This window comes from Aphanomyces astaci (genome assembly GCF_000520075.1).
Source record: "Aphanomyces astaci strain APO3 unplaced genomic scaffold supercont1.1, whole genome shotgun sequence".
In the NCBI taxonomy this organism is placed as follows: Eukaryota; Oomycota; class Saprolegniomycetes; order Saprolegniales; family Verrucalvaceae; genus Aphanomyces; species Aphanomyces astaci.
Genome location: NW_009798264.1, coordinates 884,769 through 906,499, shown reverse-complemented (window position 1 = coordinate 906,499; position 21,731 = coordinate 884,769). Strand labels below are relative to the sequence as shown.

The 21,731-nt window shown below is 52.9% G+C and overlaps 9 protein-coding genes across 17 annotated transcripts; 6 read left to right on the top strand and 3 right to left on the bottom strand.

The window, feature by feature from the left end:
* The first annotated feature begins 121 nt into the window (after positions 1-121).
* H257_00323 lies at positions 122-1,955 on the top strand. Of its 2 annotated transcripts, XM_009822939.1 has the most exons (6): positions 122-244; positions 305-388; positions 430-509; positions 560-1,207; positions 1,498-1,597; positions 1,668-1,955. In XM_009822939.1, the coding sequence occupies exons 1-6, from the start codon at positions 149-151 to the stop codon at positions 1,902-1,904; spliced, it is 1,245 nt and encodes a 414-aa protein (XP_009821241.1). In that variant the 5' UTR covers positions 122-148; the 3' UTR covers positions 1,905-1,955. The 2 variants fall into 2 exon arrangements, with proteins under 2 accessions (XP_009821241.1, XP_009821242.1); XM_009822940.1 differs by lacking the exons at positions 1,498-1,597; positions 1,668-1,955 and having other exon boundaries at positions 560-1,373.
* Positions 1,578-4,690, bottom strand: H257_00322 (hypothetical protein). Of its 7 annotated transcripts, XM_009822933.1 has the most exons (10): positions 4,314-4,690; positions 4,173-4,266; positions 3,807-4,117; positions 3,218-3,707; positions 2,999-3,152; positions 2,809-2,888; positions 2,398-2,745; positions 1,984-2,356; positions 1,750-1,876; positions 1,578-1,677 (listed from the first exon to the last, which is right to left on the bottom strand). In XM_009822933.1, the coding sequence occupies exons 1-8, from the start codon at positions 4,682-4,684 to the stop codon at positions 2,030-2,032; spliced, it is 2,175 nt and encodes a 724-aa protein (XP_009821235.1). In that variant the 5' UTR covers positions 4,685-4,690; the 3' UTR covers positions 1,578-1,677; positions 1,750-1,876; positions 1,984-2,029. The 7 variants fall into 7 exon arrangements, with proteins under 7 accessions (XP_009821235.1, XP_009821237.1, XP_009821234.1 ...); XM_009822935.1 differs by having other exon boundaries at positions 1,984-2,745; XM_009822932.1 differs by having other exon boundaries at positions 1,578-1,876; positions 1,990-2,356.
* A 96-nt stretch (positions 4,691-4,786) lies between these two features.
* H257_00321 (hypothetical protein) lies at positions 4,787-6,684 on the top strand (the record flags this gene model as incomplete). Its single annotated transcript, XM_009822931.1, has 6 exons — positions 4,787-4,828; positions 4,885-4,975; positions 5,055-5,110; positions 5,161-6,284; positions 6,375-6,500; positions 6,561-6,684. The coding sequence occupies 6 exons, from the start codon at positions 4,787-4,789 to the stop codon at positions 6,682-6,684; spliced, it is 1,563 nt and encodes a 520-aa protein (XP_009821233.1).
* A 36-nt stretch (positions 6,685-6,720) lies between these two features.
* H257_00320 (hypothetical protein) lies at positions 6,721-10,745 on the bottom strand. The gene is made up of 11 exons (XM_009822930.1): positions 10,146-10,745; positions 9,960-10,025; positions 9,778-9,902; positions 9,240-9,729; positions 9,044-9,128; positions 8,064-8,830; positions 7,907-7,972; positions 7,491-7,720; positions 7,150-7,433; positions 6,979-7,091; positions 6,721-6,866 (listed from the first exon to the last, which is right to left on the bottom strand). Exons 1-11 carry the CDS (start codon positions 10,710-10,712, stop codon positions 6,768-6,770), a joined length of 2,892 nt encoding a protein of 963 aa, XP_009821232.1. The 5' UTR covers positions 10,713-10,745; the 3' UTR covers positions 6,721-6,767.
* A 151-nt stretch (positions 10,746-10,896) lies between these two features.
* Positions 10,897-11,668, top strand: H257_00319 (hypothetical protein). The gene is made up of 2 exons (XM_009822929.1): positions 10,897-10,988; positions 11,050-11,668. The coding sequence occupies exon 2, from the start codon at positions 11,241-11,243 to the stop codon at positions 11,625-11,627; it is 387 nt and encodes a 128-aa protein (XP_009821231.1). The 5' UTR covers positions 10,897-10,988; positions 11,050-11,240; the 3' UTR covers positions 11,628-11,668.
* A 503-nt stretch (positions 11,669-12,171) lies between these two features.
* H257_00318 (hypothetical protein) lies at positions 12,172-14,531 on the top strand. The gene has a single exon (XM_009822928.1). The coding sequence runs from the start codon at positions 12,241-12,243 to the stop codon at positions 14,392-14,394; it is 2,154 nt and encodes a 717-aa protein (XP_009821230.1). The 5' UTR covers positions 12,172-12,240; the 3' UTR covers positions 14,395-14,531.
* A 267-nt stretch (positions 14,532-14,798) lies between these two features.
* H257_00317 lies at positions 14,799-16,944 on the bottom strand. 2 transcript variants are annotated; one of them, XM_009822926.1, is made up of 8 exons: positions 16,720-16,944; positions 16,572-16,669; positions 16,364-16,513; positions 16,152-16,315; positions 15,630-16,079; positions 15,255-15,572; positions 15,052-15,204; positions 14,799-14,960 (listed from the first exon to the last, which is right to left on the bottom strand). In XM_009822926.1, the coding sequence occupies exons 1-8, from the start codon at positions 16,929-16,931 to the stop codon at positions 14,835-14,837; spliced, it is 1,671 nt and encodes a 556-aa protein (XP_009821228.1). In that variant the 5' UTR covers positions 16,932-16,944; the 3' UTR covers positions 14,799-14,834. The 2 variants fall into 2 exon arrangements, with proteins under 2 accessions (XP_009821228.1, XP_009821229.1); XM_009822927.1 differs by lacking the exons at positions 14,799-14,960; positions 15,052-15,204 and having other exon boundaries at positions 15,218-15,572.
* Positions 16,945-17,093: 149 nt separating this feature from the next.
* Positions 17,094-18,729, top strand: H257_00316 (signal recognition particle protein SRP54). Its single transcript, XM_009822925.1, has one exon. It carries the CDS (start codon positions 17,130-17,132, stop codon positions 18,651-18,653), a length of 1,524 nt encoding a protein of 507 aa, XP_009821227.1. The 5' UTR covers positions 17,094-17,129; the 3' UTR covers positions 18,654-18,729.
* Positions 18,730-19,965: 1,236 nt separating this feature from the next.
* On the top strand, positions 19,966-21,488 carry H257_00315 (hypothetical protein; the record flags this gene model as incomplete). The annotated part of the gene is made up of 2 exons (XM_009822924.1): positions 19,966-20,305; positions 20,350-21,488. The coding sequence occupies 2 exons, from the start codon at positions 19,966-19,968 to the stop codon at positions 21,486-21,488; spliced, it is 1,479 nt and encodes a 492-aa protein (XP_009821226.1).
* Between the last annotated feature and the right edge of the window lie 243 nt (positions 21,489-21,731).

Genomic DNA, 21,731 nt, shown 5'->3' with positions numbered 1-21,731 from the left:
CGGTTGCCGTTTGAATTACTTCGACGTCGGCGGCAAAAAGGCCAAATGAATTTCTTGATTGGCTGAATTCAAAATGCTTATTAGCCAATCAATCATTGTTGTCTAATTCTGAAATTCTGCACCTTGAAGCACTTGCGTTGGCGAAGGAATGGACGAAGGCGAAGCAATTCTCTTGGGCATCCCAGCAAACGACGTCCGCGTCGACGAAACGTGTCCATATACAGCCAAGCTAGGAGGCGTTCCAGTACGTCATGACTATTCTAGGTGAAGGTAGAGCGAGCGATCGTTGACGTGTTGACCACAGGCCTGGTATGATGCGTCCAAGGCCATCCCCAAGGCTGACTTGGTGTGCCCACAATGCTACAATCAGCTGTACTTGGTGGCCCAAGTAGGTCGTATCATGTCCTCTCGCGTCTTAACCTTTGGCAGGTGTATGCTCCTGTGACGACGCCACGTACGTTGTACATTTTCGGATGCAATTCCGCCAAATGCGTCCACGTACCCCAAAGGTAATGTGCACGAATCATATATGTAGAGTCCTTCTCACGCAAACTTGCAGCTGGAGGGTGTTTCGATTTCAAGTCGACGACAATGACCAACCCAAGCCCACTGCGGCGGTGGAAACGTCTACACGTCCACCAGTGGCGTCGATTGGTTGGGGTCGCGACGACTCAAACAGCGACGACGACGATGACGACGATGGATGGGGAAGTGTTCCAGGCTCGACGTGGGGGTCCACGCCCTCCGCCACCACAAGCGACATCGACTTGGAAGCATTGCTGAACGATCGCGACAATGCCATTCAATGCAGCAGCAGGAGCAGCCCCCAGCCCCCGCCAGCTCCGACCACCAAGCCAGACATCTCTGTTGTCGTCAGCAAGAATACGTCCATCGAAGACGAGTCGAGTTCCCATTTTGCGTCCATCTTTCTGCACGTGGACGACGAACCTGCCGTGAGTGGGACCGAGAGGTTCCAACATGAAACGCAACTGCTGAATGCGTACTTGGCGGACGAAGAGAAAGAGAACGCGTCGGAAGTGGCGAGACTGCGGACGATACTCAAGGCCAAACCATCCTCGTCCGACGGGCACCACGACACAACGAGCGGAGGCGACCACGCTGAGGCGTACGAACGCACGCCGCTGCGCGACAAGCTCTTTTTGCGCTTTCAAAAGCGACTCAAACGCAGTCCTAGCCAGTGTTTGCGGTACATTTCTACTTCCAAACTTCTGTCAAACACACTGGTCCTACATACTACCCTACTTTTGAGCTTTTAGCCAAAATATGTTGATATTTGTGACCTGATTCCCCAAATCCATCGTCGGTCCACGATGTTTTGATTATTGAATTTTGTATGGAACAACATTGGTCACACTATTTGAAATCCCACACTAATTCTAGAGTTGGAGTAGTTGCTAGAATGATTTCAGGCTTTTGATTGGTCGGTTGATTGTCTGACTCCAAATTCGAATCGACTTCATATTAACTCCGTTGCAGGTACAATTACGGCGGCGACCCGCTGTGGCCATCTCCGCCTCCAGCTAAACTCGACGTGCCAACGTGTGCGTGCGGTGATGCTCGGGTGTTTGAAATGCAGGTCCGTGTACATAAGACAATGTCTCACTCGCAGTCAATGTGGTGGTCACGGTGACTTGTTTTCATTATAGCTCATGCCAGCTACGAATTACTTTTTAAAAGTCGAAAATTACGTCAAGGCCACGACGACAGCGACCCCCGTGGATACTCTACCTGACACGACTACTACTACCCGCCGCCATCCATCGTCGAAAACGATCCTCGACGGAGGGATGGATTGGCAGACGGTGGCCATCTGGTCGTGTCCGTCGAGTTGTGCGGCAAGCCACGAAGAATTTGCCTACGTCATGCCACCCATCGTGGATTAACACGTATAAACCAACTAATATATATCGACGACGGCATCAATGTTGTCCAATAATATAAGTCAGTACATGCATTAAGTACTTTTACTCGATGGGATTGTTCTTGTTGTAGTTCGCGGTAGTAGTTGCTAGCAGCGCTCAAATATCTTGTACAAGTTGTTCAAGCAAGCGATGGGGGTGACGGCCGCCACGTCGTTCAAGGCGTACGGCGCCACGAACGACGACGTTTTGCATGCTGGAAGCAGCACATGCTCCACGAGGTGCCGGCCTCTGGTGGCGTCGTCAGGGTACACGCCATCGCTGTACCATCTGGCCAAGGCGGAGCATACGCCGTCAAAGCACTCGGCCTCGTCGGTCCAGTTGACGTCGTCGTACAGTCTTAATATGAACTCTGGCAACGCATGCAGCGACGGTTCGTGGCCCACGACGATTTGGGGGATCCGCGTCAAGTGGCCCTAGTACACGACTGGTGGGGAAGCTCATAGAGATGGATTACCTCGGCGTTGATATGCAAGCCAAAGTACTCGGCCAGCATCGGCCCCTTGTCCACCAACAAGGACGCGACGTCTGCTGCCTGCGCACGTCTGTCGTCGTCGCCACCGGTTGCTTCATCATGGAAGGATGAGGGGCCGTCTGCACCTGTCAACGCGCACAGCGCCAGCTCCGACACGACGAGGCGCCCGTGCAACGGGATCGTCGGGACCGAGCCAAATTGGCGCAGGAGGGTCTGGTACATGAGCATCTCGGTCACAACCAAATGGTTGACAAGGAACAGCTTGGTTTGATGTTGAATCACACTCGACAGGTCGTTCACAACGCCCACAAACGTATGCTCTCGAAAGACCTAGAGTACGTACAGTACCTCTGCTATTATAACGTGTTGGTCTTGACCTTAGAGGATTCGTACCTTGGTGAGACCGCGGTCAGCGGAGGACGTCACGCGACGCAGCAAAGTGACGACGCTGGTCAAGTTCTTTGGATCCAATTCTACGTTGAGATTTGAGTTTTGAGTACCAGTAGTACAGGGTGGCGTGGGTAGTGAGTGGGGTTGATTTTAATCGAGTAGGTAGGTCCACACATCTGATCGATGTACGTACCTTCGTCGTTCGAGTCGAGGTCGACGCCTTCCATCGGATCTACGTCGAGGGCGATATCGTCTTCGTTGTCGCCACCAGACTCTTGGGACTGCAGTAGCAGGTACTTGTCCATGGTGGTGGTGGTGTGATCTGTACGCACTAAGCGTTGCGGCGCCTACGTACGAACATGTGTACAGATATAGCACTTCGTTCAAGTCGTGATCCGACAGCGAGGTATACCTTGGTCGGTTGAGAAGCCTTGGCTTTGGACTTGGACAAATCCAGCTGCACCAACGTCGTCAGTGTTGTCCTTTGCTTCTTCTTTTGGGGTGTATCAGCATCGGCATCGTCCTCCTCGTCGTCGTCGTCGTCGTCCTTGTCGCTCAATGATGTCACCGCTGTCTTTTCACGGGCACTCAAGTGACTGGCCATGATGGCAGCGATGGGCTGCACTGTAAACGTCCGCGACTGGTTTCCGCCTTGCAGCAACGTGTTCAAGTGACTTGCGATGGCGTCTACGACCGCTTCCTCGTGCAAAAAGTGGACTTCGCGCTTGGTGGGATGCACATTCACGTCCACATGACTTGGGGGGATGGCCAGCGCCAGGTACACAAACGGGTGTGTGTGCTTGGGCAGGTAATGGGCATACGTGTACTCGCACGCGCGTCGCAGCGCCGGACACTCGACCAATCGGTTGTTGATAAACACGATAAATGTGCTCTTCTTGGTGCTAAATCAACGACATCAATACATGGGTGATAAACATATTTGTGGGAATGCATAGCAGCCACGATGCTGTACGAGAGGATATGGAGATATGGACATGTACTTGTAGTTGGCGTTGGTGACATAACCAGTGACGTTGACCGTGGCTTGTTGGGATGTGAGCGAGTACGCCACCAACTCGGCTGCCAAGGACGAGCCAAAGATGGACTTGATCACGTCCAACTGAGTGCTGCTGCTGCTGCTTATGTTGAGGTCGCACGTGGTCTCGCGGTGTTTTTTGCATACGAATGACGTGCCCGTGCCGCCGTAGTGGATGGCATACCGCTGCATTACGTCCAACACGCGATGGTATTGCTCCGAAAAGTTCTTCAGGGCTTGCTTTCTCGTGCTAAGGTTGTAAAACATGTCTTCGACCTGATACGTGTAATGTGATTAATGAACGAAGAAATGCGAGGTACGACGAGGGTACCAAGATTTGCGTGCCGGTCTTGCCAGCACACGGAATGGGGTCTTTCGATCCACCGGGCAATGTCGATACGAGCTCTCCATCGCGATAATGGGCTCTATGTGACAACGTACTGTGACACAGGCACACGTGGCATGAACATACCGATATGCACACGGTTGATCCTTTGTCTTGGAGGTGATGGTGACGTGGGCGACGTGGGACACGCTGGAAAGGGCTTCCCCGCGGAACCCATACGACGCAATCTCTTGCAAGTCCTCGTACTTGCGCAACTTGCTTGTCGTGAAGCGTTCGCACACAATGTCCAGGTCTTCTCGACGAATGCCGCTTCCGTCGTCGGTGATTTGAAGCATCTTCATCCCACCTTGTCCTGCCACGACTGTGATATGCTTCGCACCAGCATCGAGGCTATTCTCCAGTAGCTCCTTGAGGGCGCTGGCGGGACGGTGGACCACTTCACCCGCCGCGATCTTGTCCACGACGCACTGCTCGAGGCGCACAATCCTACCGGCCATTATGACTATTTCGACTTGGCGCGAATGTATTATCCGGTGTCGATATCCGGTATCCGGAATACAATTCTAATAATAGAAGTCCCCGCGCCACGATCTTTTGCCATGCGCGGCGAGGTCAAGGCAACAGGTGAATACACTGTCGAGGTGAGCGTCCATGATACTTAACGTTAGGACAATGGTCTTATGACGTGGCTTGCTAGTATGCCTTCCACGAGTACGGAGACCTCGGCATACAATTGGAGTTCGCTACGAACGGGGACGTGTTTGTTCGTAATGTGGAACCTGTCATGGGTATATACATTATTACCACACAACCAACAGTACAGCTCGCGTGGCATCCTCTAATACATTCGTGCGTTGATGGTACTAGGACTTGTCGAGAAGGCCAACCCCGACTTGCACCAAGGCGATGTCTTGGTATCGATTGTACGGAAGGATAGCGTTGTACCTTGTCATGTTCATTCTGTGTGCGATAGAACGATACATCCACGCTGGGCATGGCGTTTTCCGACGTCATGCAGCTCCTGCGCGATACAATCCGCAAACGCATAGAGACGTCGCTCACATTTGTTCCATTGGAAGATTCGTTTGAGACTGCGGACACGGCGGTGGCCAACTGGCGCCGTCGCGAGCTTAGTTGCCGAGACGACGGCGAGTTTGAAGTGTACTTTGCACCGTCGCAGCCGCTGGGGTTTCGTCTCACGGAGAGTTTCTTGATGACGCAGCCGCTGTGTCTGGTGTCCACCACGCGGAGCCAGCTCATGCCGTTGCTGCGATGCATCGTGACCAACGTGAACGACCACGACGTGCTGGGCGCGCCGAGCAACGACGTCATGCACTTACTGCATGATCCGAGCACATTTCCCAAACGCATTTGGTTCTGGAAGATGGCACCGGGTCACGACAAAGCGTACAGCGTTGTGACGGTCGCGACTCCTGCGCTATTGCTGGCGTCCATGACCTTGTCTCCCATCGACTTGATGTTTGAAGTGCCCGTGGTGCACTCGCTGCTGCCAGCCCCCAACGGCGGCGCCGTCGCTGGTTCGTCCACGTCACGGATTACGTACAAGCCCCCACCCCTTCACCACCCCGACAACGGCGTACGCAAGGACCAGTATTTAATGGCCGTGAATGGCGTTTCGACACTGAATGTCCCCCACGACGACAACACGACGACATTCGTATCGACCATCTCGATGCTCCATGGGGTACTGGAAGCGTCCGTCCCCCGGCGGTTGCGATTTCGAGACATGGATCTATACAAACGCGAATTCCAAGCGCAACGGCCACTGTCTCCGTGGAAACGCAGCGAACTTCATGAAAGCAAGCCCACGAGTCGTCGTCCAACAGCAGACTGTTTGGATACAAGCGACGATGACAGCGAGGTCACGGTCGAAGCAGTGACCACGTCGTTTTCGACGCTCGTGTCAAACAATGCTGCCGCGATGATGGGACAACTGGACGACTCAACGAACGAACGTGTGCGACAGAGTAAGCGCGGCATGCGACGTGTGGTGCTACCGCCGTCGACGTCCCCCCTCGGTCTGCAGCTCGAGACGGATTTCTCTTCCAAATACACTGTGTTTCACCGCTACGTTCGGTAAGACTCTAGAGGCGTTGTATATTATTTACCATCTATATATCCTTCTTGGAATATATATATATATATATATTTATATTGTACTTGTAGTACCAACACCGTCAAGTCCAACACGATATGCAAAGGCGATCGCGTATTGTTTGTGAATGGCGTTCCCGTACGAGATATACCCATTGAAAAGTTGGAGCTTCTTATGAAAGGCCACGTCGAACCACGGTAACGTTAGAATTCAACTTTATGTATATATTTATTTGTCCTCATATACATCATGCGCAGGAAAATTACAGTTGGACGAGTCCTTGACAAGCCAAAACGTGGGTGGTCGTGGAAGGCTCTGGTGACGTGGCGGCAGGACAAGACGCCGTCGCCGCAAATTCAGCACTGCAAACCCATGGTTTGAATAATATTTACATTTTTTGATATATCATATTTACATGTTTTGTATTGCTATGACTTTTAAGAGAAACAAATAATACACACGTGTTACGATGTCTTGTGTAAGGCTAACGTTTGCTGTTTGGCCAGTCGCAAGCCTTCGTGGTAGATTCGACTTACAATCGACGACGATTGCAGAATCGACACCTAATAAATATTACCTCCATGAGAATCCTTCTCAGCCATTCATTCATTCTATCCACGAGTCGACCATATATATATGTATATATATATATATGCAGAGATAAACGTCGACTACCTTGAAGATTTCAATGCTGGTCTTGATGGTGGCCACGACCTCGAGCTTTTTCGAACGCCCGTCCGAGTCGAGTCGTTCTTCCGACTCGGTTTCGTTAATCAACGACAAAAAGTCTAATTCAATACAGCATTCGTGATAAACACTATATATATATATATATCATGTCCCCACCTCGCTCAAACATGGACTTGATCTCAACGATCAGGTGTTTGTCCTTGAACGCTTTCCACGCCCGCTCGTCGTCCGCGGCGAGGGCCAGCCGCGTGCTCACGTCTTGCTTGGTTTTGGTCAGCGCTTCGCGGCGCTTGTAGTCGTTAAAGCTGCGATTGAACTGACTTCCCACGAGCGTCAGTGGCATGGCCGTGTAGCACGCGCCAAAGATCATGGCCAAAACAGCAATGAACTTGCCAGACATGTTGATGGGCACAATGTCGCCGTACCCGACCGACGTGATCCTACGTCGTGATGGTTGGATGTGGTCGTGCCACGCCATTCATTCGAGTTGTACGTACGTGACAATGATAAACCAGATGCCGGAAAACACGTCTTCGAATTGGGTGAGGTTGCCCTTGGAGTCGATCAAAATGCGCTTGTGGAACTTCATGTGTTTGGTCGCTTCGGGCATCTTTGTCAGCACTTTGCCGCCCACGACGCACGGCTCGCCCACAAAGCACTCGGTGCCCATTTCCAGCTGGTAAATCACAAACGCAAAGATGGTTGTGACCAGCGTCAGCATGAAATACTATCCACAAATCCACAAATACAATTATTCGTGTTATTCGTCGTATATATTACTAGTATATATATATTACTAGTATATATATATTATATATATTATATATATTATATATATTACTAGTATATATATATATTATATATATTACTAGTATATATATATATATATATATATATCATCAAGACATCGTACGGGAATCACCAATCGCTTGTACGTTTTCAATATAGCTTCCGACACGACGACCGTGGCGGGTATTTCCTACAGGACATATGCATAATGCACATAATGTGAAAAGCCATGTTATTGGAGTAATATTAATATATATATATACAAGCATATAACTCCATACCTTTTGAATCTGGAACCACCGAAAGATGCGCGCAAACCGGAGCGTGGACAGTATGTCGTTGGAGCTTGGCACCATTTCGTATGTGGGTATGATGCCCATCATGTACCGCTTGAACTCGAACACGACGAACGGAATGAACGCAAGGGCGTCGAGCCATTGCCACGGGTTCTTCCAGTTGAGATTGCGCACGCCCGTGGCACCCAAGTGCTGGAAGAACTCGACCACGGACGACGCAAAGAAGAGGTACTCGAGCAGCGGCCACGCATTGGACAGGTCAAGGTAGTAGAAGTGGTTGCGCTGGCACTCGCGGCGCTGGCACACGTCCAGCGGCAAGTCGGCTTGGTCGAGGTCGTACTTGGTTCGAAACGGCTTCACCAGGCCCAGCCCCGTGAGGTTGAAGTTGCCATTATCCCACAAACACCCGAGCGACGAATTATATAGCCCGCCAAAGTTGTTTAGCACGCCGTAGCAGTTGGGCGCCATGTCTTTGATGCCGTCGAGTTTGCCGCAGCTGAAGTCCAGGGGCTGCGTCGGGTCGACGGCGCTGAAGCAGCCAGGGTCGGCGGTTGCGTTGGCAGCCGACGGCAGTGCGCAGTACTCTTTCACCACCGCCTTGCACAGTTCGGTTTGCTCGCCGTAGAATTGCAGCTCGGGCATCGTCTGCAGCGTCAGCACGATGATGCTAAACACCATGATGACCCACCGGTACTGAATCCGCTGGGACGACGTCGTGTCCGGACGTGCGGCGGTCTTCCCATTCGGTTGACCTAAAAAAAATATTATGGGTAAAAAAACTATTTTATTTATTTTGTGATTAATGGGATATTTGAACCCACACTTTAACAATTAAATCTTTAAAAAATATAAAAATGTAAAAATAAAATATTTATATAAAATAAAACAATTTTTAAAAACTAATAATATAAAAATAAAAGGAAATATACCACAAAAATAAAGAAATCCAATTTATACTATTTTACTTTTGTCCTCCGTCGTCAAACTGCGTCGCAGGGAACTTTGGAACGACGACATGATGCGGTCCCGCAAACTCGAGCGCTTCAGCCCCTAGTAAACAACCAACATACCAAGGGGGTTAGGGTCCATTGAACACAAACATACGAGTAATCCGAGAGGGGTAGGGTCCATGGACACGAAACACATAAGAGGGGGGTTTACGTGGGAACTGTCGTCTTGGTGGACCATATCGTCGATCACGTGCACGAGTTCCTTGTACTTTTCATGACACTGTTTCATGTGCGCGTGCAAATCCTGTGCCACCTGGTTCACTTTGACGTTATCCGTTTCGGATTTCAAGTCTGCGGCCAGCGCCGACGCAATCAGCGCCATTTCCCCCGTGAGCGACGCCAGCCGCAAGTACGCGGCGTTCGGGATCATGTACTTGGTCAAGATCTCCGGGTTGTCGTCCATGACTGTGTCGTGCACCTTGGAGGCGTCGCGCCCCGCCGCCGCCGCCTGCATCGACTCCAAGCTCCGCTTGACGACTTTCTCCGTGTGGTCGCGCCACGCGCGGTCGAATTCCGTGCCGACAATCGCGAGCGGCATGGACAGAAACAACGTGCCCATGATCATGATCACGATGGCCGTGATCCGACCCAGAGCGTTGCCAGCTGATGGCACCACGTCGCCGTACCCCACGGTGGCCACCCTATTATGGTGGTCATGAATGATCACGTGGAAAGTGTGGGGTTCGTACGTGACGACGACGTAGTAGGCAGACGTGAGCAGGTCGGGGAACATGCACGCGTCCTTGTTGTAGCACGGATCGAAGAGGTACATCAAGCATGAAAACACGAGCACGATTTCAAGCAAGAAAATGAGCTACAAGAAGGGGCGGCATCCATCGTGAGCTAGCGTCTTACGACATAACATGTGTACCGCAATGGTGATGCCAGGCATGCTAGCGCGAATGGCCTGGAACAGAATGTATGTGCCCGAGTTGTTCTACCGGATCAGTGGACAGTCAGTGACGACGTACATCAATAAGGGTTGTTGCTTGCAACCACAGATGATGACCACGATGGTAGGTTTAAAATGGATGGATGGGATGAATCGTCGTCGTACCTTGGCCAAGCGAAAGATTCGAAGTAGACGCGCGAGTCGCATCACCACAAACGACGTGCCATCGCCAAAGATCGTGTCGACGTAAAACGGCACCAGCGCCAGCAGGTCAAACCAGTTGAAGATGTCGCGCGCGAACGGCAAGAGGCGGCGTTCGCGCAGCACGTCGGATTCTTTCCACAGGCTGGGCCAAATGATCAAGCGAATGACAAAGTCCAGAGAGAAGAGCACGGTGAAGACGCCGTCGATGATCTTGTACGTGTGATCGTCCGGGAGCGACGGGTAGTCAGGGTACAGACTGTCCAGGTTGGGACCGTCCAACGTGCGTAGGAAGAGCGACCCGCACGACACCAGCGCAGACAACGCCATCACGTGATGGAATATTTCGGCCCCTTTGGACGAATCCGGCACGGTGAAGAATTGAAACACCGACTCGAACCGATTCAATCGGGTCAAGTTTTGCGGCGTGTACATCTTCATGGACGTGTCCGTGAGCAGCCCTGCATTATGCAGCGCTTCAATGGAGAGGCCCTCAATGTACTTAGGCGAGATCGCCGAGATCACAGGCATGGAAGTCCCCCGCTACTCGCTGCTGCTTTCGCCTCAACAGAAAACAACTACGAGACGTCAAGGGGTTTCATCACGCCCAAAAGTCGTGAAACTGTTTTTCCTTTGCATACCGGATTATTTATCCGGATAATGAGAATGTATGTGACGACCAAAGATCGCAACCCCTCAACCACCACAATATATTGCCAGAAGCCGCCATGAACAATGGGTACTTCAAACCCCTGAGCATATCGGTGGCGGCGTTGACAATTGTACAAGGATTCGGAACGGCATTAGGTATGCAGCTGTGGCGGCCTATACCGACATCCTTCCCTTGGGTAACTGTGGATCATTGTAGAGTCTGCAACCAACAACACGTTATCGTCATGTAAGTCTGGTTTTGAGTAGCAATCGATGCTCATGAGAGTATGGTGGTAGTATTTCTCGGACTCAACCTCGTGCTTGTGGGCGTGTGGCTTCTCTTCCACGAGTTGCATCCTGCGTTGGCTCCATTTGACATGGCCAAGTGGCTGCCCTTCTTGCAAACCCATGTTGGCAAGTCGTTTGTGTTTCAATTCGTGGCATTTTTGTCCACCGGGTCGTACTTTGGCGACGTTTGGAACTCGTTTGCATTTTGGTGGCAGCTTGGCGTGGCTGGTGCGTACATGTACTGCCACGTCGCGTCGTCACATCGCGTTGACACGGAATCCAGTCATGACAGTCTCTTGCTCCATGACTACCAGAAACTCGATGTCCAAGCCATGTAAGTTAGCAGTAACACCCAACAACCTCCAACGACATGTACTTACTACTTGTCCAGTGACGTCATTGCTTTCTGCTTTCCCGTGGCTACATGGCGGTGCTACCATCGTCAGCATCACCTTTGGCAGATTACTCTTCCATCGCAACTCCAGTAACTTAGTACTGTACTACTAAGGCCGCACTCTGCATTAGGCCGAAAAGTCGATACATACTTATGGCCTGATTGCCTTGGTGTATCATTGCGCATTTATATGTGTCGTGATCGTAAGATACTTTCTGCGTTGTTTTGTACAACAAGATGACATAGAACGGCGGCAGATGCAAACGATTGCGCATTCACGTCCCTTGGCGACGACGAGCGGCGGCGGCGCATGTCTACATAGCATCCCATCGGCCGCTGATTCCTTGGGAATCTTAGGCCAGGCGCGTCCTCGTGCTTGATGCTGCCGAGTGCGTCGTCGGAGTTGCACCCCAAACAAGTCGCACGTGATTGGATCATTCGTACACGAACAGACCAATGGCATCGCTCAGTGGTAAGGACAAAGTTTAGCTGGCCAGCTGCCGCACTTTAGAGGGATAAAACCCATTTTTAATCGCAATGTGTGGCGCAACTGGCGGTTTAACGTATAACGTTTTAGTGGGGGGTTGAAGTTTCGCATGTGACACACATTCATATGGAGGGAGGAAAGGTCCATGGCAAATCAACTCGAGTATCGATCGATGTGGATCTGACGACGTGGCCCCACAATCCAAAACTCAATAGATCAGTCACATCACACACATCACGATGGCGGCAGCTCCCCTGAAACTCGCCTACCAAGGCGTCCCTGGCGCATACTCTGAGAAAGCGGTGCACCAACTTCTCGGTGCCAACGCGGCCACGACCACCGGCCACGCCACGTTCGAGAGCGCCGTCGCGTCCGTCCGCAGCGGTGCCGCCGACTACGCGCTAGTCCCTATCGAAAACACCCTCGGTGGCACCATCCACGTCAACTACGACCTGATTTTGCGCTACAAGCTTCACATTGTCGCGGAAACTCATCTGCGTGTCAACCACCACTTGCTCGGGCTGCCGGGCTCGTCGAAAGCGGCGATTAAGACCGTCATCTCGCACCCGCAAGCGTTGGCCCAATGCGATCAATACATCCGCAACCTCGGCGCCGTCGCGCGGGACGAAGAAGACACGGCCGGGTCCGCCAAGCTCCTCGCGGCGCACCCCGACTGGACCACCACCGCCGCGATCGCGAGCGACCTGGCTGCGTCTCTGTACGGCCTCGTCGTCCTCGACAGCAGCATCGAAGACGAATCCAACAACTACACGCGCTTCTTGCTCTTGTCCGCGTCGCCTGCGTCCGTCACGGGCACTTCCACCGTCAAGGCCACCATTGCGTTCGCCTCCGCCGGCGGCGCGTCGTCCTTGCCCCGCGCTCTCGCCACGTTCTCGGCGGTTCAATTGACCAAGCTTGAATCCCGTCCGTTTGGCCCCGTCGCCAACCAATCGTTGAACGCCGGTGTGTCGGGCGACAAGTACAAGTATGTGTTTTACGCTGACGTCACGGGCACTTCGGCCGCCATTCTGTCGGCGGTGGCGGCGTTGAAGGCACTGGAAGCCACGGACGCCCTCGTGCTGGGTACGTACCCGGTGGACGGCGCGCTAGCCGACTCGATCCACGTGCCAACGCCGCCTTCGCCCCCCGCCAAGGGCCTCAACCCCCTCCTCAACAAGCTCGCGCCGTCCAAGACCAATCAGATCCACGGCCTCACCAAGCAGCTGGAAGCCCAAGGCCAGACGGTGTACTCGCTGTGCGTCGGTGAGCCCGACTTCAACCCCCACGCGGCGATTATCACCAAGGCCCAGCAAGCGCTCGCCGACGGCTTCGTCAAGTACACGGAAGTTCCTGGCATGATTGCGCTGCGTCGCGGCATCGCGCGCTACTTGGAGCGCGCCAAGGGCGTCAAGTACGACGCCGCGTCCGAGATCCTCGTGTCCAGCGGCGCCAAGCAGAGCGTGTTCCAGGCGCTGCTAGTGTCCTGCACACCCGGCGACAAGGTGCTCATTCCTGCGCCGTATTGGGTCAGCTACCCCGACATGGCCAAGCTGGCCGGCGCCGTGCCCGTGACCCTCCCCACGACGCTGGCCAACTCGTACCTGATTGAACCGGCGGTGCTGCGCGCGTCGCTGGTCGCCAACCCCACGACCCGCGTGCTCATCCTGTGCAACCCCAGCAACCCCGCGGGCGTCCTCCACGGCCCCGACCTGCTCGCAGAGATCGCCCTCGTGCTCCAAGACTTCCCCAACGTGCTCGTCCTAGCCGACGAAATCTACGAGCAGCTCGTGTTCCAAGACGACGGCACGCCCACACGCCGCCACGTCAGCGTCGCGTCGCTGCCCAACATGCGCCATCGTACACTCATCATCAACGGATTCTCTAAGAGCCACGCCATGACCGGATTGCGCATCGGGTACATGGCCGCGCCCAAGGAATTCACGGCCGCCGCTTCCAAGATTCAGAGCCAAATCACGTCGTGCCCAAGCTCGATCGGTCAAGTGGCGGCGATCGCCGCGCTGGAGCTCGAAGAAGCGTCACCGACGCCGTTGATTGCCGGCACCCTGGCCAACATGGACGAGAAGCGCAAGTACGTGTGCGGCCGCCTGAATGCGATGGCGCATGTGCAGTACGCGTACCCCACGGGCGCGTTCTACGTGTTCATTGAGCTTCCGCACTACATTGGCACGGGCTTCAAAACCCCCGCCGGCGTTGCCATCGACACGGATGAGGCGTTCACGACCTACTTGCTCGGGTCGTTCCATACTGCGATCGTGCCCGGGTCCGCGTTTGGCATTGAAAAGGCCGTGCGACTGTCGTATGCGACATCGTTGGAGATCTTGGGCCATTCCCTTGACGCGTTCGAAAACAGCTTGAAGTCGCTCGTGCGCTAAGTTAATAAGAAGCTCACTACATCAATCATATAGTACGTAGTACATAGTATTTGTACGTATGTAGTACAGCCACAATTACGAGAATCACAACCGAATCGTCGGAATTATATAATCATCAATCCAAGGTACATAGTAGCAATGCCAACTACCGGTAACGTTACTACATACTTCGAGGTAGTATGTATGTAGTCGTAACTAGCAACCACGTGAAAGGGCAGTGTGAGCTTGCTGTGGAGCATGAACAGTGTAACAACCTTCACATGTAACCCCCCGGGGGCCTAACGTACATATACACACACCAACATAACCCATTAGTATTGTTCGTGTACTAGTACGTTCGTTGCAAAGTGGTGTCTAGAGTGTGTGACACTGTCTGACGACAATAGTAATCTGTGAAATAACGTGTGAACAAGCTGCTTGGCGATGTGTTCATAATAATGTTAATGGGAACATGCCGTCAAGCAGCACAAGGCGCAGTAGTACAAGGGAAGCACGAGGTTGTCGATTTGACACGTCACGGCTTCGAGCGTGGCAGTGGCGACGGTCGCGCCAAGCCATTGCACAGCCTACCAGTGCAAAAAAGCCAACAACCTTGCGAATGAACAAAGATCCATTCGTTTCATCAACAAGGGGTGTCGTACATAATATAATACATACCGGGGCGTAGCGGCCGTGGGCGAGCACGTCCCAGTGGTACGAATGACACACGACCGACACGACGCACATGGACACAACCATCGCCGCACTGCCTTCGAGCGATTTGTGGCCCACGACTTTAGTAGCGCCGTAGGATGACCCGACGGCGGCCCCCTACAGTGGTGTGCTCACTTGAATAATTGCTGCAATCTAACTCCAGGTACCATGGCATCTCCGATTCCAAGAGCTAAGACCCCCGCGTTGGCAATCAGAGCCGTCGAGCCAGCACGCTGATGATGACGATGCTCCTCGAGATTCGTGGAAGTGGACGAAGTGGGGAAGAGGATCCATAGGGGCAACGCACAACCGACCAACAAGTACGTGTGACTCAAGACCACCCGGCCTTGGTCGCGGTGGTCCAAGAAATCGCGCATGTAGAGCGCGATGGAGCGACCAAAGGGCGGCACGGCCATCGCACGGACACATTCGAGCACGATAAACACCCCCACGGCAACCCCGTAGCTCAGGCGAAGCATGTCCACCTATAGTTGAAAGCTCAAGGACGTGCCCGGCAAGTTGTAGAGTAAGAGTTGACCTACATCGACAAAACTGACGGGTAAAAACAGCAACACGACCATAACGTGGTACAGTTTGCGAGCCACGATTTGGCGCAGCTTGAAACGAGTGGCCACGATGGGGCAGCACGGCACGGCGACCGCGAGTACCCCGAGCCAGTATGCGGCGACCCCGACCTTGGACGGCACCAAGAGCGTGTCGACCACCCATTTCCATAGAGGCATGTGGAGGAGAAACGATGTCCACACGATAAACACGATCGCGACGATCACAAGTAGCCCAGCGAAGTGGGCGGTGGGGGCGGCAGGTAGCGTTGGCCGCACAATGCGAGGCGTGGACGTGCCGTAGGTGTGAAAGAGCGGTGTGCAGAGAAGGGGGAGTAGCAGCATCGTCAACACGAGGCCCACTTGAACGATAATCGCAATTCCATCACGTTGGGGAACGGGGTACGAAGATGGACGAAGCCACGAGCCCTACGACATGATATATCAATGATGTTTTTTAAGCTCGGACAAATAATATGACGTGGCAGTCGGAGAGAGTACCTGGTGCAATGTAAACAAGGCAGCGTCCAGCGTGAGAAACGTCATGCCTTGCGCGATCACCATGGCTTCGCCATATGTAAACGATCGCGACACCGCCGCCAGGCCATATTGCAACAGGACGTTGTACAAGTGAAGGGCAATATGGACATGTACGAGAAACATATCTACACGCAAGTGTCAACCACGTGGGAAAAGGATGTGGTGGTGCGTACTTGGTGGCACTTGAAGTGCGAGGCACAGCCCATGCAGCAGGATGCTTTCGACGATGCCGGAAGTGACGGACCAGGGCATCGTGGTTGAGACGCGCACAAGCGAAGACGTTCCGATAACCAACGACAACCACAAATGCGACAAGGTGTAGTCTACATTATCGGTCACTGATGACTGATCGAAGAATCGAGTGTGGCACGGATCATTTACCTGATTGCACGCTAGAAGTCAAGTCCAGCAGGAGGCGGCTGCCTAGGACGATAGGCACGATGGCGACACCTATCAGTATACCAGAGTCCGCTTCCTCTCTATGCCGTCGTATGGTCAAGCAACGGGGGGGTTGCTTGTACACGAATACCTGGCGTGTTGTCGGATAAAATGTGTTGATGTCGTCTCGACAAGTGTGACCAATGCCCCACCAACCACAAGCGCTGCCATGACGCCAACCGCGAGATACAATGACTGCAACATTGAAACACTGTGGAGCGTAGGCAGTTCATCCAGCAGCATGTACATCCACACGACAGGAATGCCCAAGAGACATGCTTCCGCCGCCGCGCGTCGCCACATTCTTGTGTTCACGAAACAGGCATGCAAGTCGTCGTATCCGGATTCTAAATCCGGATAACGACATGAAAACACAATAATTTTATGAAATCATATAGCTTGATTTTGTATATACTAGGAATAAAACGAGAATATAATATTTCATGCCTGTGCATTCACGTCATCCATTTTTCTAGGGCAGATTGACGACGACGGAGCAGCATGGTACTCGCGGAACTGGGAACGAGACTCCAAAATGCACTGAGCAAGCTCAACCGATCGTCGACGGTGGACGATGAGATGCTGAACACGATCCTCAAGGAAATCTGCGGGGCGTTGCTCGAGTCGGACGTGAACGTTCGGCTGGTGCAGCAACTGCGGGCCAAAGTAAAAAACGCGGTCGAAGAAGAAGAGGTGACAAGCGGCAACCGCCGCCGACTCATCCACAAGGCTGTCGTGGATTCGTTGGTGTCCATGTTAGAACCGGAGACGCCTTCGTACAAGTTGAAGAAGGGGCAGTCGAACGTGGTCATGTTTGTCGGGTTGCAAGGGAGCGGGAAGACGACGACGATCGCCAAGTACGCGCATTACTACCAGCGCAAGGGATGGAAGACGTGCATGGTGTGTGCCGATACGTTTCGTGCCGGCGCGTTCGACCAGCTCAAGCAGAACGCGACGAAGTTGCGCGTGCCGTTTTACGGGAGCTACACAGAGGCCGATCCAGTGCGCATCGCGCAAGAAGGTGTGGCGCAATTCCGCGCCGAGCATTACGAGCTCATCATCGTCGACACGAGTGGTCGCCACAAGCAAGAGTCGGACTTGTTTGCTGAAATGCAGGAAGTATACGACGCCGTCGCACCCGACGACGTCGTGTTCGTGATGGACTCGACGATCGGGCAAGCGGTGCACGACCAGGCGACGGCGTTCCGACACGCGATTCCCGTCGGCAGCGTCATCATCACCAAGTTGGACGGCCACGCCAAGGGCGGCGGGGCCATGAGCGCCGTGGCGGCCACGGACGCCGCGATCACATTTTACGGCACGGGCGAGCACTTCGCCGACTTTGAGTCGTTCAACGCGTCGTCGTTTGTGAGTCGGTTGCTGGGCATGGGGGACATGAAGGGGCTTCTGGAGGAGGTCAAGTCTGCCGGCATCTTGGACAACCAGGAGGAGATGGTCGCGAAGCTGCAAAAGGGCGTGTTCACACTGCGAGACATGTACAATCAGTTCCAAACCGTCATGAAGATGGGGCCGCTGTCGAAAGTGATGGGGATGATCCCGGGAATGGGCGCCGCGTTCGGCGACATGCTCAAGGGCGGCGGCGAAGAAGAAGGCGTCAAGCGCCTCAAGCGATTCATCTACATGATGGACAGCATGACCGCGGCCGAGCTGGACGACGTCGTGCCGCTCACGCCGTCGCGCAAGCTCCGCGTGGCCAAGGGGTCGGGGTGTTTGCCGGTGGAAGTGGAGTTTTTGCTCAAGTGCCACAAGCAGTTTGCGGGTGTGATCACGCGCATGGGCAAGAGCGGCATGTTGAAGGGCCCGGAAGCAGCCAAGCAGAGAAATCCCCACGGACCCAAGAACCAACTACCTGGCAAAGGAGGAGGACTCGACCCGCGTATGTTGGCGCAGATGGGGGGACCCCAAGGCATGATGGACATGATGAAGCAAATGGGCGGAGGCATGGACCCCAGCGCGTTGATGAAGATGATGGGCGGCGGGCTGCCTGGGATGCCCAAGTTTTAGAAGTGGGAACGGCAGACTGGGTTTAATAGCACGACTAGATTATCACTGTTTTGCATTAGAAAACGAGGAATTGGTCATTGTTCGACTACTGTGGTCAACATGGGCATGTACTGAAATTGGTGTAGTCGAATAGCTTCGTCAGCTTACTAACTTACTAGGCACTACGGAGTAGGTAGTACTACTTACTAGTAACTGTAAAATCTGAAGGGGCAGTGGTATCATTGCAATGAACACCACCACATCCTTTGATTGGATGAGTTATGAATATTGTATATGGTAGCGAGGGTTGCAGAGAAAGTTGCTATGCACCGAACGTACAATAAGTGGGAGCAACGCAATGCCGGCGGGACTGAGTCGAATCAGCGCATTGCGAGGCACTTTGACGGCCAATTCTGTCGTTTGAATAGGGCGAAATGAACTTGGCTTCGTTCAACGGGTTGTCGCTCATGTTGGCGGTGCTGAACAACTGGAGTACGCACCACTCCTTGATGTACAGCGGCGCCACTTCAGCTAGCAACACCAGCAACTACCCGGTAGACTACCATCAGTGCCATCCTCCTTTCACCACACATCCCTATCTACAGTTCCATTCTTCACACATTAGTATCATCCCATACGATTTCATTCATGTTATACCCGCACCACAGCAATTATATCAACATCAACATCGGCAACGCACTGGACAGGCTTTAGTGGCGAGTCGGTGGTCGGTGGTCGACGCATCACCGCTGGATGGGCGTCTCACAATCATGGAATGTCGCCCATTCGTCCGGATAAACCGACTTCGACGTCAAAGCCAGCAATACGGATAAGATGGATCCGGATATAACTTCCTATCAGCAAACCTGATGTATCGTTTAATAGTGATGGTCTTTTCACAGAACTGGTTCAAAATACTAGTAATGGCCATGCCAGGAGGATGGCTCTGCTACATTCTTCGTCCGCAAATAAAACTTCAGCCTTTGTAGTACGACCGTAGTGCTACTTGTGGGATCCCTGCTGGTGGATTCAAGTTCACTGATTTTATACCAACGTTATTGTACTCCCTCCGTTCCAAAATAATTGCGCGAGTTTCAGGAGGGTGTACATGACACCTCATTATATTTCAAAGGTAAATTGGAAACCTGGTATCGCCTGCCTGGATTCGAAATGCGTTGCTTTGATTGGATCATTACATCAAGCGTAGCCAGCGCTCTCTATTGGTGCGACGATGAGCGGGAAATCTCAAGAGTTGACGGCGCTACCCGCGTTCAAAATTGTGAATACAAATTTTCATATAAAACATGCAATGTATAACACCAACATTCCGGAAATGACACCTGAAAGGCGCAACCTCACCGACGACGAGCGCGAGGCCATCCTTCGGGAGGTCTTGCTTCGCAGCAACGGCAGCTACATCACCAGGCTGCCGAAAGGTTTCAGCCAGGAGCTGGCAGACAAGTACAAGTGCCACGTTTCCACTATTCGCCGGGTCCTTGCAGTTGCGAAGCAGCAGGGAATCGGTGGTGGCAACATGAAAGTAACTGTTGCCAGCAAGATGAAGGGCAGAGTGGGGAGGAAGAAGGCGTTCACTGCAGAGCAAGTAAAAGCAAAGCTCTTGCAAGTACCTCTTGCTCAACGCACCACGCTTCGATCCATTTCGGAACGCACAGGTGAATAACATACAGTGAATCCATGGTATCTCATCTCATTGTAGGAATAAGTTTGGGATCATTGCATCGATACCTTAAACTTGGCTTGTTTCGTTCACACTCCAACGCAATTAAACCACTCCTCACCGACGCAAACAAGTATGGTCGGATGAAGCATGCGGTCGAGTTCGTTGGCTCCACGTTAGAGCTGAACGACATGCTGCAGTTTGTTCACTTGGACGAGAAATGGTTTTATATTACAAAGGTGAGTCGTAAGTATTATCTCGTGCCTGGTGAGAAAGAGCCAAAACGCGAGTGCAAAAGCAAACAGTATATTACGAAAGTAATGTTCCTTTGCGCGGTGGCACGTCCACGCTACAACCACGCGACAGACAGCTGGTGGGATGGCAAGATCGGTATTTGGCCCTTTGTCGAGCCCGTGGCAGCGCAGCGTGATAGTGTGAACCGCAAAGCCGGCACCCTCGAAACAAAGTCAATCACCGTGACAAAGGACGTGTACCGTACCTTTTTGCTGGACAAGGTCTTGCCTGCAATCGTCGCCAAATGGCCGCGCGCCGATCACACCATCAAGTTGCAGCACGACAATGCTCGCGCACATGTCACGCCAGAGGACGCGAAACTCAAGGCGGCCCTGGACACGTACAAGGCAGTCGGCTGGTATATGTCGCTCGCCCCACAGCCGCCAAACTCACCCGACACGAACGTCCTGGACCTCGGCTTCTTTGCTGCCATCCAATCCCTACAGCACCGCAAGTCAGCACGTACAATTGACGAGCTCGTTGGTCACGTGGAGAGTGCATTCGTCGAGTACCCTTTGGCGCGTTTGAATCACACGTTCATGACGCTGCAGTCCTGCCTGGTGGAGACCTTGAAGCTGTTCGGCGACAATGCCTACAAGGTGCCACACATGTCCAAGGAGAAGGAAGAGCGCAAAGGAATGCTACCGCAAAACGTGTCGTGCCCGAGGGATGTCTTCGAAGCAGCCAAGGTCAGGTTGGATGGCGTGGCGTATGCTAAGCTGGACTGTGTCCTAGCAGCCGAACTGGAGGAGGCTCGTTGCATCGACGAGCTCGCGCAGGCACTCGAAACCATTGCGCTGGACGACGACGAGCCGGACGACATCATATCTGCCCTGTGTGACGCAGGCATCGATCCCATTAGTGTAGTAGAAGATGACGAGTAAGCACCTATGGGTATGTGTGTTGGTATTGTGGATGGTCGTTTTGCTCGTTAGGAGGGTTCCTGAGGTAAACCCCCCTCCTGAATCGAATGGCAATGTCAGAATTGGTCAAAGCCGTCATTTGATTGGTCCTGAGACACAGATTTTGCATGCTTTGATTGGACGATTGTATCGTTACACCTGTATAATTACATTCTGGATTATTTGATATTGGAGGGTTTGTATTTTTATTCGAGGAGGCGTACA